The sequence below is a fragment of the Peromyscus maniculatus genome, chromosome 4, assembly GCF_049852395.1.
Source record: "Peromyscus maniculatus bairdii isolate BWxNUB_F1_BW_parent chromosome 4, HU_Pman_BW_mat_3.1, whole genome shotgun sequence".
NCBI lineage: Eukaryota > Metazoa > Chordata > Mammalia > Rodentia > Cricetidae > Peromyscus > Peromyscus maniculatus.
The window spans coordinates 2,413,850-2,427,933 of record NC_134855.1 but is presented as its reverse complement, the minus strand read 5'-3'; the positions used below and the strand labels follow the sequence as shown (position 1 = coordinate 2,427,933).

General features: G+C 50.5%; 1 protein-coding gene across 33 annotated transcripts in view; it reads right to left on the bottom strand.

Moving 5' to 3' along the window:
- Window positions 1-14,084, bottom strand: part of Dennd1a (DENN domain containing 1A) — a 498,842-nt gene that overhangs the window by 21,076 nt on the left and 463,682 nt on the right. For 18 of the 33 annotated variants that reach the window (XM_006992524.4, XM_076568456.1, XM_076568453.1 and 15 more), the window contains one exon: window positions 3,625-3,681. The exons of 14 other annotated variants lie outside the window; for them this stretch is intronic. In XM_006992524.4, the coding sequence (XP_006992586.1) occupies window positions 3,625-3,681 (57 nt within the window). Of the gene's footprint in view, window positions 1-3,624; window positions 3,682-8,216; window positions 8,494-14,084 lie in introns of those variants that run through there. One more of the 33 variants, XM_076568471.1, reaches the window with a different exon arrangement.

Genomic DNA, 14,084 nt, shown 5'->3' with positions numbered 1-14,084 from the left:
GGTTGGCAATCAGCAGGATCGATGGAGGAGACTGCTTCATTAGGGATGATAAAACAGACAGAGGAGGGAGAGGGGGGGCGAGGGAGGGTGGGAAAGACACAACGGACCAGAGATAGTCACCCCCATGGTTACAGACCCACCCAGAGTCACACACACCTCACTGGTGTAGGATTATCATTACAGACAAACATTCAAATGCACCAGGGCCGGAGACTATAGTGTGTATAGTCTCACAAACAGACATCCACAAAGGCATGCACAAGAGGTGAACACACACACACACACACACACACACACACACACACACACACACACACACACACACACCATGAAGTGGCCGGCCGCAACCAGGCCTAGATACACACAGGGAATGGTTTAATCAAAGCTGAATCAAAAGACAATGCAGCTAGCCCCAGTGTGTTTCAACAGTACCATCCCTCTTTTGGGGTTGCTTAGGAAGGGTGATGGCTGGGTGGAGGGAAAAAGCGCTCCCATACACAACAGGGGCTGGCTCACCATTGCTAGGATCTCAACAGTGCCAGGGGAGAGAATGCTAAACAGGGCTTTCCAGCTCTGTTCAGGGGACTGGAGGGGAAAGTTGGGAAGCCAGCCAATTCCCCACCGGATTCAAAACCTGAGAAATCTAAGTCAGCAGGGTTAAGTGTGTATTGAATACAAAAGCACCAAGTACATTTGATTTTAATGGTGAGCAAGAAATAATAAATAAAGAGCTTATAAAGTGCTTCGCATGTGGGTCCACAGCAGCCTGCCTCTCCCTGGTGGCTCCAGCCACTGTCCTTCATCTAGGAGACACCAGCATGATTTTCTTTTGCTCTTTCCTTCCCCTTATTAAGAAGACACCTCAGATCCTCTGGTCACAGCTGAGCTCCAGCCACAGCCGCCGAGTTCCAGGATCCCTGTTGTTAAGGCTGAGCGCCTACCACCGCATGGCCTCGCCACACTGGCCAGCAGCTTAGCCAGATGTCTACATCCAGGTGACCTAGCAAATCCTGACATGGAATCCTGTCAGGCTGTCATTTCTGTGGCCCTTAGGAGTTCTATGCCCCAGGTCTCTCTAGTTCCTTCCCACCAAGTGTGGACTGGTGTCCACTGGACAGGCTGACATGAATGAACAATAGTCTTTGTGGCCTGGGGATGTTGGGCCCCAGACAACATCTTCTAGCCTCCTAAACTGCCTCTCAGTGGCTCTGCTTGCAAAGGAGGGGGAACCCTAAGAACATGGCCAGTCAATCACCTCTTGCCCTGCCTAGGGGCAGAGGCAGCTGCTACCCAGTCTTCTTTTGGGGTAACATTTGCTTGCTCAAGTTCTCAGATGCCTGGACACCCCACAATCTACCCAAGTCCCCACACTGGTAGGACCAGGATCCACTAGAGCTGTCTCTAGTACTTGAGTTTTTCTCAGAGACCCTCTTTGACCTGTTGGCTGTCTGGAGCCCAGGCCTCTAAGGCTGCCCCCCGCCCCCAACTCCCCATCTGTGGCTGCTAAAAGCTGTCTGTTGAGAACTAGAGAAGAAGGTCTGGTCTCAAAGGCCAGCACAGTCTCTTACTATCTCTGTGGTCTTGTCTACAAACTAGGGAAATGACATCTGCCTTCTGTGGGCTGGAGCAAGGGCAGATGAGACAATATGGAGCACCCCGCTCAGTCCTAAGCACATTCAAAGGTATTTACAGTTCCTACCTCTTATCCCAGCTCAGTCCTAAGCACATTCAAAGGTATTTACAGTTCCTACCTCTTATCCCTGCCATGACAGAACTTTGCCCCAGAGACCTCACAGGAAACCCATCTGGCCAGCGCTCAGTTTTGTTTTTTTCCCAGCTGAAGTCTCTGCCCCAGGACTGCTGAGCTCATCTCATTTCCACAGAGACAGAGGCCCAGGGAACCTGGGACACCAGGACTGTTGAGTTCTACAATCTGATGATCCTTGGTAAGGGTTAAGCTACTAAACATCTTCTCTAAAATGGGTGACCACAATGCTTAGCACACAGAGTACTCTGATGCTCAGCCGAGATGAGGTCCCCCAAAGTGGTTTGGTGGCTTTAAAATCCTAGGCAAACAATGGCTTTTAATAAAATGTTAGGAAGAGTAAAAGCAGCTACTGTGTGCCCGGTTCTGTTCTAAATGCCCTCCAAAAATCCTCTGTGTTCATTTCTACACTATGAGTGAGGGCCTGGTGTAAAAGAGGAGGGCAGGCTGGAGAGCTCTGGTCCTTGCCCAAATATACACCCTCAGCATTCTGGCCCAGTCCTGATAATCCCAAATCCATATTGCTAAGGTTTGTACTGAAACATTTGCTGCACTATACAAGATTTGACCCGGATATACTTCTGGGTCAAATCTGGGTCCCCCAGAGCATGTTATTTTGATGTTTGTCCCTTCCTTCTGATGATGGGGGTAGAAAATTCCAGGCCCCTGGCAGCTGTGCCAACTGGGATTTGGGTGAATCACATTTTCATAGGGTCACAGGATGGGTCCATCACCTCACATGGCTGGAATGGTAGATTCCCAACTTACATCTCTCTTCTCTATCTCAAACCTCTAACTTCTGTACTCAGTGGGGAAGAAAGAAACAGAAGCACAGGATGTTGACATCCACCCAGACAGTAGCTACCCAGTGGATGCTGGGTGAGTACACCATGGATTCCAACAGACATCTGGTTTAGCCTTGTCCCTGCAAAGGATGGTCTTTGTGCCTTCATCAGATGGATCTGGAGGGATGCACCAGGAAAGGCTGGCACACTAGTTTTTCAGGAGCTCTGACTATAGCTGACCCTATGCTTGGGCATGGTTACCTTGGACAATAGACTGGAGACCTTTCCCTTGGGAAGTGGCCCCATCAAACCATCCAGTAGGTTTCTCTCACACTGAGAAAGTTACATCCCAGGAGGGGAAGGTCTGTGTACACGGGAAAAGAAGCACGTGGATGCTCAGCACTGATGCTGCAAGTCAAACTAAGGCTCTGTCATGTCAGTCAAGCACTCTGTCCCCGGGCACATCTCAAGCCCTTGGCATTTCTCTTTAAAATGTGGGCCTTTCTCCATGTCCTACTCTGTTCACAGTGGTTGACTGGTTAGGACAGTACATTGCTGTTCTACAAACCCTTCCTTAGTACTTTTTGTGGGCAGGTATCTCTCTTTGTGAAGCCTAGGAGGGGACAGCACCTGTCTCTATCTATCTGGGCACTATGTTTTCAGCCCTTGGGAAGGTACAGCAAATGTTTCCCAACCAAGACCTGGGGGGAATAAGACCCCTGCCGTCAGACTGTGGCTTCCTCTGTGAGGAAGAGGCATTTGCAGTGAGCCATTAGAGCTCAGTGGCTAGAAATACGGCTCTCTCTGGGAGATTCACTTAAATGATGTGAAGCTGCACACAGCAGCCTGGCTACCCATGGCTACGGCCTGCAAGTCACTGAACTGATTTCAGAAAAAGGAGAGAGAAGCCCAGAAAAATGCAAGTTCTGGCTCATGCCACGCAGCGAGGGAAGCTGAAAACCCATTTCCCAGTTTCCTTGTGCCAGGCAGGAGAGTCCACACTCTAGGTTTAGTGAGGCCAGGGGAGAGGGACAGGCAGTGTTAGACGGGGAGGGCACACCATCGGCTACTCACGGGCCTTGAACGATGGATCTTGGGAGGCGGCAGCCGAGTGGGATGGAGTCTTTGTAGCTGCATTAAAGTGGAAACTTAAAACATCAGTTCACATTGAGATAGCTCCATGCAGCTCTACGCATGGCCTGGGAAAAAGCTCAAGGTACCGATGTTAGAGCCTGGAGCCAACCAGGTACTCTTCTACTCCTGACCCACACTCTCTCAGGCTTCCCTCTGCAGGCCTTTTAGTTCTGGCCTCCTCTCTGGCCTGGATTGTCACAATTGTCTCTCAGTAGAATCCCTGTTCTGCTCTTCATTTTCTACTCAGGTCAAGGGGGACTTTATAAACTGATGTATGGCATCACACACCACACCACACACACTTTAAAAAACCATCAGTGGTTGCTCCTGTCCTAAGCTGGCATGCCTACGTTTTGCTAGTAGCACCATGTAGATCTTTCCCAAAGTTTACTCACGCCCAATCTGGGAAAACTCCCATGTGGCACTGGGCTCTTATTCACTTCCTATCTGCCTCTCAAAGAAGAGTGACTGCCCCAATTCTGATCATCCTGGCAAATGTGGTCTTGTCCTTCAAGGTCCTGCACAGGTCAAATGCTGTCTCCAGGGCTGTAAGTGCTCAGGGCCTCTGCTGACATGTGACTGGCTTATGGTGGAGTCTCTGGCCCATTACCCTCATGCTCTCATTTGAAACAGTCTATTCCTTTGCTGTGCCTGCAGTAGGTTGAATGGGACTTGGGGAGGGAGGAACCTGCTTACTAAATGCCTGGTGAACAAATACACTTTGAAGAACATGCTTGGCTTTTGCAGTTATGATGTGGATCAATAGAGGGCCAACTTTTCAGCTTTCCTCATGGAACTTTATCTCTAAAGCCAGACTCTGTCCTCTCAACAGCCCGACGACATAGCTTGAACACAAGTAGGAAAAGGGGTGGGCAGAGCAAGGGCCAGAAAAGATCTGTACAAGTTCAAGACTGCAGACTCCCAGGAAGCCCTGCAGGCTTCTAGTTGGCTCTCCCCCATTCAATCACTTAGTTCACAAAGATACACCAACATTTGATAATGGCTACGCGGGCAATGGCCAGCACAGAAGCCAATGTCCATATGTGTTGGGTCCAAATTAAGATGTGCTCAAAGTGTAAATACACACTAGATTTCAGTGACTTTAGAAAAGAATGTGAAACATCTCATTACTAATCTTTATACTGATTTCATGTTGAAATGGTAATATTTTTAGAACGTTGGGTACAATATGTTATTAAAATCAACCCCACTTGTTCATTTTACTCTTTACATGCTTTACTCAGAATTCCCCATGTGATTCAAATGTGTGGCTCACATTACATTTTTTCCTCAGCAAGTACTGACTTGGGCCTCGCTTGGCGTGGCCTCTGAACCAGACCCCTAGAAGGCAGAGCCTGTGTTGCAGGCATCCCTGGAGCCTAAGGGCCTGAGGGTCTTGGTGGAGGCAGCACTCAAAGAGCAGGTATGAGTGGAAACGAACCGTGGCTTCCCAGATCCTCTATCATTAGCAGGACACGAGGGCTAAGCTGCCTGGTAGTTGGGTAGTTGGCTGCTCATTGAAAGCTGGGGATGTTGCCTAGAGAGATGGGCAGGGCTACTATGCTTCTTCCTCTTCATGGCCTACAGGGAGGATGTAGGGCAGAAGGGGACAGAGTGCCTAAGTCACCCCTGAGGAAGAAGAGGATGGGGAGGGTGCACGCCCCCCTCAGGCCACATCCTCTGCTTCTTTCATGCCTGGCGTTCTCCTGCTGCATAGCCATCTTGTCTTGTCCCACTGTCCTCACTGCATGTCATCTTTGGCTACATTATTTCCATCCTTGTTGGTGGCAGAGTGCTCGGCAGGTGGCCTTTGGGATAAACCCCAGCTGCCCACTTTTCTCCAGGTTACTCCATGCTATTACATAACCAGTCCAAGTTCCCCTGTTCCCATATAAGCACATGGGCAACAGCATCTCCCCCACAGGGTTTAGTGAGATACTGTATGTCCCTGCCTGTGGGCACCAGCAGCTGCCACCAGGAGCAGGTTTCCTCACTTTCAGTCTTTTTGTCTCCCAACCCATCTTCTGCACCTAAAGAAATAAAAGTAAAAAGCGCGCCCAATCATGCCCCTTGCAGCTTACGTAATCTCAGTGGAAGGGGGGCCTCTCAAACTGGCCCCGGGAGATGCACTGCCCAAAGCGGAGCTGGGTTCTGCAGCCGTGAGTCTGGGAAATGCTGCGGGCTGTCCGGTTCCTTCTGGAGACTCACCATCTTTGTCGGCACACTCAGAGCTGCTATGTCTCGCACACACTCAACACACCAAACAAACTCAAACTATGAGTGTCTTGAACAAAATTATGTCCTAAATTCTTTAGGACAGACTTCCCTTCCTTGCAACACTCTCAGATACCCTGGGAAGTCCCAGGCTGTAGTGTTTCATTTGCCCCCTACATCCAACACACAAGCCTTCACCACCAGCGTATTCCTCCCTGTCGTAAGACTGGGCACTTCGTGGGTGCTCAGTGAGTGATACTGGCTTAAGGTTCCTACCACATGTAGCCCAGGCTCACCTTAAAGTTGCTCTATAGTTGAGTATGAGCATGTCCTTGTCTGGTCCTCTTCCTGTCTCTAGAGCCTCTACACATGGTTTTCTGCAGCACTGAGGACTGGGCTCCCCATCCAGTGACAAGGGTATTAGTTCTGCAGGTTCTTGTAAATACCTTATTTTGCTGTGACTGTCATGAACCTGTGTTGGTTCTTTTACAACTGAACTTATAAAGGGGCAAGGCAGCAGCTTGGTGGCCACACTTAGCCCAGAAGCTGGCGGGACTAAAGCCAAGAAGGGATCATGTGAGTACAGATGTCCTGACATGACCAGACAGGTAAAAACAAAGCCCAACCTAAGCAACCAAGAACAGGATCCCTGCTGCCCTCTGACATCACAAGTTCTCCCTGCAGGTAACCATCATTGAGAACAGAGATCCAGGTGAGTTGCACATGAGAGGCAGTTGTACACACTAATCTAAAGCACATAGCTGTGGGAACACGGGCCAGGGCCACCTTTCTAGGGTGGCTGCTAGGAGGAGAACGGAACACTCTCAGAGGTGTGCATTAAAGACCCCTGGGAGAGGGAGAAGGAAGGGGGTGCCAGCACCAATTATCAGGGCACTCTGCCAGAAGTGTGTGAGGCCCTGGGGACCTGTGCAGAAGCAGGCAGGTACCTGGAAGAGTGACAGGACTGATTACAGTACTGAGCAGTCTCCCTTTGGCTTTGAATGCTAGAAGGTTTGATTTGTGGGTGTCTCCTGACCTCCCACAGAGGTCAGACTCCACCTAGGTTAGCTTGGTGACTTTGGTGAACCTTGGGCTTCAGTGTCCTCATCTATGAGCACCGTCAAGATAGGGCAGGAGGAAGCTTCTGCTCCTGGGGGACAAAGTGGCAGGGATGCTGGGCTATGGTGGCTGTAGTTGCCCAAATAAACCAGGACAGATGCCCAGGTGACAAAGATGGGCATGTGGGAGGGGGGTGAGAATAGCCTGTAGTTCAGGTAAAAAGAGGGGATGAAGAAAACCAGGAAAAGACAAATGCAGGAAAACACACTGTTTTCCAGAGGACAGCCTCAGTGGGAATAGAAACCTTGGACTGAGGTTTGATGAGCTGTGGCTCAAAGAGCCTACAGAGCTGGGCAGGATTAGTGACGGTCATCACCGTGAACTGTGGCCCCCTGTAAGCAGCTTAGGGTACAGAGCCACAGCAGGGCCTGCTTACAAGGAACAGAAGTGAGAAGCAGAGACCCACTAAGTGCCCCCACTTGTATGGAACATGGTGCTGGGGCACAATGGGCTCAGGCCTCTGAATTTCAAGTTCACATTCTCATGGTCCACAATTGCAGGTGAGAAAGACTGTACCATGGAGCAGAGCATGGCTAGGCAGGGCAGAGCAATCACATCATATGTGCACCTTAGGACCCTAGTGATGGACATGCAGTTACATAGCCTTTGGGGATCATTGGCTAAGAGTTCTATTAATGGTAAACTTGGCACTTCCTGAGTGGCAGGAAGGGTGGGGGCTGAAGGTCTTGAAGGTCAGCTCAGCACACCTGCCTTGCTAAAGGCCGCATAGGGAAGGGCTCTTCTTCTGGATGCTGATGGAACAGCTATGCAGGGCTAAGGCCTGGGGCCTCATGGAACAACAAGACAGTTCTCTTCAGCAGTGTATACTCTAGTGAGGTCTGACTTCCATCGGGGGAAATGTCTTTGTGGGCTAAGCCTTTGGGTTGGGAGGGGAGGACTCTCACCTCACAGCTCTTCTGCTTCTGGGCAAGTTCAGAACTAGCTCTGTGCATGGGTGCGTGTTAGGTCTCAGCTAACCCCCCTGGAGCTGCAAACAACTCCTTTGTCAGAATACAGTTGTGGACACTCCTAGAGCACAGTTAGAACCAGGGGGACTCAGGATGGGGTCCTGAGGATGAGACAAGGCCACTCAATTGCATATTCGTGTCATAATCTCAGGTCTTTCAGAAAAAATCCTGGGGACACAAGGACCTTGGCTTTCCAAGATGTGTGCTTCAATCAGGTTCTGCTGAAGGACATTGTACTTCAGACATCTCTTTTATTTATGTTTTCCTTCAAGGAATTTCTACCTTGTTTCTACCTTTTGAGCCCCCTAATTCTTAGTAAAGCAAGTTACAGGTTTAGTTCCAGTGTGGAGACAGGAAACAGAAGTCCAGAGAGGTTACATTACTGATATGAGGCCACACAGCACAAGAACTAAGGCAGGCACTCTCAGTCCACTGATTGATTCTTGTCCAACTGAGTTTCCCACATCGTCCGGAACCCCCCTGTCCCATCTGTGTTAGGGATGTGTGCCTTAAGAGAAAACACAGACAAGAAGGTAACCAATATCTTTCTCTTTGTTTCCAAGAAAGGTAGGTGATTCATCAGAGAGTGGAGTCTACACTGTACCAGATGCAGGGACCCATGGGTGAACAGGACTAGAGTAGAGCAGTCAGTCACAAGGCAGGGGAACACAGGGGTGCCACAGTCAGTGCAAGGGCAGAGGGGGCATTCTTCTACCAGATGTGGGTGGTAGAGAGTTTGGGTGAATGGTACAGGGAGCCCCAGTGCTCCAGGAGCAGTACAGTGAGGCTGGATATATAGATGGGCAGCTTTGACTTGGAGGTGCTGGTGGAGTCAGAGACAAGAGGCTTTGAAAGCAGGACTAAGAAGGGTTTTTTTTCTTCTAATTTAACAGGAGGGATGCAGTCAGGAACACAAGAAACCATACTGTTCTTGGAGCTTAAAATGGACAGGAAGCTAGGAAGATGATAAGATGCTCCTCTTTAGGCATGAAGGTCTGCCCAACTTCCAGCCCTGGGACCACTGGAAGAAGTGAACATAAGGAAGGAAGGCCTGAGAGTGTGATTGGCACAGAGGTCCCAGAGTACAGCAGGATTCCATGGCCTTTGTCAGCCTTGGCCTGGCCCTGGGTATTTCTCCGCCAGCTGTGTGGGGCCAGATAAGTATTCATTGTTTGTGAAGCCCACGTTTACAAGGACAGCATCTGATTTGCAGTTAATTTGTTGATGCAGCAAAACACATTGTTTCTAAAAGGTCACGGGGGAAGTGGCATTGGAATATCAACTTAATTACCTGGGCAGCACGGATGAGCGGGCATCCTGCACATGGCTGTGGTGTGGAAAATGTTCATCTGCTGGCACTGAATTAGGGGGGCGCAGATAGCTTAGTGCACATCCCGACATGTCTGGGGAGCATGTTAGGTGCATCCTGGATGTCCGGGGAGCAGTCTGTATGTGTCGCGGGCATTGCCTGTCCACCTGGCACCTTTGCTACCTCAGAGAGCCCTCTACAAGGAGTGAGGGCTCCTGCCTTGGGTCACACAGGTGAGGGGAGTGGAGGCCTTGCCCAGGGACACACAGAACAGGAGAAGACAGGCCTACAGAAGAGGGTCACCATCTCAAGACAATTACTAGCTGCTGGGGATGGTAGTGGTTCTATGGTGTCTACATTGGGATAGGGGTCTATTTAGGAATGAATATGAAATCCCTCTATCCTTAATGGATGATCATCCTAAGACTAACCCTTCAATGTCCTCATGAGGTAAAAGTCACATTTCACTGTGGAGAAAACAGGGCCACAAAAGGAGATGAAATGTTAGTTAGGAGGTGGGGTAGTTCCTGAGGTCCAAGAGGATAAATGCTTTGATGAGACTCAAGGGTGGTGCATGCCAAGCTTGGGTGTGCAAGCAATCGAGAGGGAGAAGCAACACTCCTGGGAAGACAGCTGGGGAGGAAGCTCTGGACCCAGAAAAGGTGGGCATGACCAGTGGGGAAGTTGCCTGAGAGAACTGGTCTCCTGGGCTGGTCCCAAAGGGACCTGCAATTTGTGATCTGCATCGTTCCTTCCCCACCAGACCTCATCTGGGTCCAAAGAAGGGGCTGAGGGGAAGCTAGATGGTACCTGAGTTTCTCAGTTTGTCCTGGGAATGTGCTGGGAACAGAGTGGGTGTGAAAGAATTCACAATTACACTCTGTTGCTGTTTAACGAGGGAAGAGTTCACCTGGTTAATTTTCCTGGCTAGTATTCACATCAATACTCTGACCTGTGTGTGAAGCGGACCCTGTTGGGAGGGGAAGACAACGCTTTCTATGGCTTTACAAAGGGCCTCTGGGCCAGGAGCAAGGCTCTGCTACTCTTTGGGACTGGAAATGTGCTATTATGCAAGGTATGGAAATAAAAGAGGGCTTCTTTTGATATGCCTCCAAAAGGGAGTGTATTGAAGTGATATTTTTATGGAGTGTTTCCTTTGAAATGCCCAACCAGCTTCTCTGAGGCATGGCTCTCTTCTGTCCCCCGACTCCTGTCATTATTTCCAGTTCTCTTTGCCCAGCCACAACTGAGCTAATCCTGCTTGCTGGGGAGGATCAAATGCATGTCTCTGCTTCAGAGTTTCAGCCAGGCCAGCTGGAGCATACCAGGCCCCGGTGATGTGTTCTAGGTCTGAGTGGCTCAGCAGGGCAGGAGAATGAAGCCGGAGATCCTTGGTCCCAAAGCATTTGCAGAGGTAACGAGCTCTTGTCTGGTGGATATTCTTGCAAAAATGCTGAATAGGAGGGACTCTGACCTCATGGCTGAGGATGGAGCGGCCATCTGCTTACTGCGAGTCCACTCACACAATATGATAGGAAGGGATTCATCCTGGAGAAGGGGGGGTGGGGCACTGTACTCCAGAGCCCCTTTGAGAGCTAGGGGTACCCAGAACATGCCAATGGTGCTGACGAGCCTGGGATGAAGGCTCTGCCAGGGTCCTACTTTACAGGCAGGGAAACAGAAGTCTCTTACCTTCTGTCCCAGCATACAGGAACACACCTGGGATGTGCTAAAGCCTCTGGCTGTCTGTTGCCTAGAGGGTGGTTTTCATATGCCCCAAAGCTTGCTGTCCTGAGGTGCCACCTGTGTGGGGGCTGAGAGGGTGTCCCGGGACTGAAGGTAGTTCTGAAGGAAAAGTGCAGCACCTGTGCAGGGCAAGTGGTCTCCAGAGAGGACCCAGGGCTTGCTGCCATACCCTGCCTTCCACACCTGCATGCTGCGCTGAAAGCCTCTCAGGCCGCCCTGAATAGCCGCACACTCTTTCCAATGTTGACAGGAGTAGTATTTTGTAGTGGTGCTGGTTAATTTGTAGTGGCATTTGTGGTTTGAAGCCTTGTCAAGATTCCTGATTACTTCCCGTGCAAGGAGCTCGGCTGACGGGGAAGTTCACATGCTGAACAAAAGCAGCCAGGCAGCTGGGAGGGAAGGCTGCTCTGTGGCTGGGTGACCCAGCCAGCTTGGGGGACAGCAGCAGGGGAGGGAGGAGGGCCAGACATCGGTCGGGGGAGGGGAGCCCTTTGTTTTCAGTTGGTGCAGGTGCAGGGCCTGAATAGGTGGCATCCCATTCGCCGTTGGAGGTCGGGTACCAGATGCGGCTGGTGGCTGGGCAGGGGCAGGGGGCTCTGCTGACTGTACCATTCTTTGCCTAAACAGAAGCAGGAGGCAGGTGCCCTGCTGCTCCCTCCACTTGATGGCCATCTGGGATCCCATCAAGGGTGCCTGGGCGACATTGTCCAGGGGTCTCAATGGTGGTGAGGTGAGAAGGAAGACCTCCAGATGTTCTCTGATACCAACAGGGGCTGAGGGCTATTAGCACACGCTGTGTACCAGCCTGTGCTAGGAGCTTGGCAGACAACTGGTCTCAATATTGCTACAGAGAAGGTGATGCTGCCTTAAAAGGGAGAAACAGTGGGGCAGTGTGGCTCAGTGACTCCTCACAGCTAACAGGTGGCACAGATACAATGAATCTCAGGTGTGGCCCTGAGTGCACACACTTTCCATGACACCCAACACACACAGAGCAGGGGAAAGCAGATGGTGACATATGCTGCTGGAGCCCAGGGCACGCTCCCCTCCATGATGCCGTTCCCTAACACCCTGGAGCTCTCTGTACCCCCACGGGGAGGTCTGCTGAGAAGCTGCCTGCATTCCTCTAGGCCTGAGCCCTGCTTGGCCAGAGTCTGCCCAGTACATTAAGGGCCAGGGCCAGCTCAGCAAAAGGAAGACTCCTTTATTATCTCTGGAATGGTGTCCACTCCACACAGCACAGCACCAGGAAATGAAAATAAAAGCTTCCTCCTGAGTTTGCAGTGGTAAAGATAGGAATACTCCACAACCTCTCACTTCCCAGCCCAAGAGAACATCCCTGTCTTTAGCAAGCTGTCAAGACCCAAGCCTTGCCCCCACGGCCTCACCTCTTAGCCCATCACAAGTAGCCTTCTTTTGCTATCCCTCAAAGCACCCGCTCCATATTTCACGTGCCTCTGTCCTCCCAACACACACTGGTCCTAAACCAGCCCTTACTCTCACCTACCTGATGGAGTCTTGCTACCCCTCAAGGCTGTTTTACCTTTCCTGAGTGCTCTCCACTCTCCCCACTCCAAAGAGTGGAGTGTCTTGTTTCCTTTCCTCCCTAAGAGGGAAGTCTTGTGTGTGTGTGTGTGTGTGTGTGTGGCTCTCTCACATCAATACTTCTGATTCCGTACAGGCCTGGCGTATGGTAAGCGCAGAATGAATGTCCACCTATGAGTGAGTCGCTAGCTAGCATCAGACTCTTTCAGGTACCTGCATCAACTGGTTGTTATCCCCATCACTCAGGTTACTTTGTCCTCAACACTAGTAGTAACATTCCTGGCTTGCTTCTGATCAGGTACCCTAACCTGCCAGGCTGAGCCCAGGGCTAGTCGCCAAAGCAAGAGCCCCCCTCCCCTTTTGTGGAATGCAGATATTGAAGCATTAGGAAGCTTAGATGTAAAATATCCCAAACTTCCCCAGTGTGACTGTTAAAGAAAGGTACCTGGGTTGCTAGACAGAGAAGTGTTGTTTTTTTCTTTTCTTTTCCCTTCTCCAGGAACAAATAGATGGAGAAACTTGGTTTAAAATTCCTGGACCCTGGAATACATTCCTATCTGTGTCAAAGTCTACTATCCAGCGCCTCGGCAGAGTTTAAAATCCTAGCTAATAGGTTAACAACTGTTTTTCTTCAGCTTCAAATGAAGAATATCAGAAGGCTGGGGGAATATGCAGCTTTCCAATTTGTACGGACTGCACACAGCTCCCTGCAATGTGTGTTTGACAGGACTGACATTTTGTACCGCTGTGAGATGGGAAAACGTGTGACATTTTTATTCATGGTGGCGTACGCCCTTGTAATGATCAGCTCTGGTCGATGTGCTTACCGCAGCAGCCCCTGAGCCCTCGGAGAACAAACAGGAACCCGAGGTGCCAGCAGTTCGACTGCCTTATTAAACACCGCCAGGATCCTAACGAAGACCAACTGCTGGAAAATCTCACTGTCAAATCCTCAAGGACATTGTCAGCGCACAGCTAACTGCATATATTTTTCATTTAAAATACTGAAATCCAGCATTGTGCCATTACAACCAAGGGGAGGGGTGCCCACTCCAGTGGCCATTCTGTTAGCTACTTCTGAGTTCCAGATGTTGGAGCCAGATGTCCAGTGGGGTTCACAGCTCAGAGTGGGGTGGCAGAGATGGACACAGACTCTGTGAAAACCCAGCCCTACCTTCACGGTGGGGACTCAAAGTTACAGGGTTCTGGGAAGAGTCACTCAGGACGTCAACTCACTGGCTCCCTTTGCAAGCCAAAGCGAATCTGCATAATTAGAAAATCCTTGGCCCAGTCAGCCATCTTCCTGGAGGTGCAACCCATTACATCCTGCAACTTGGTGCTAATCAGCCTTCTGCTTGGCGGCAGACCTCAAGACATCTGCAGGAACACACGGCCACAGTAGGTGTCATACCTTGGCAGAGAGGCTGTGTGTCAGGCTACCCACCTGCAATCTAACCAGTTGCCTCAAACCAAAGGCCTCAAGGTCACCAGGCAGGAGG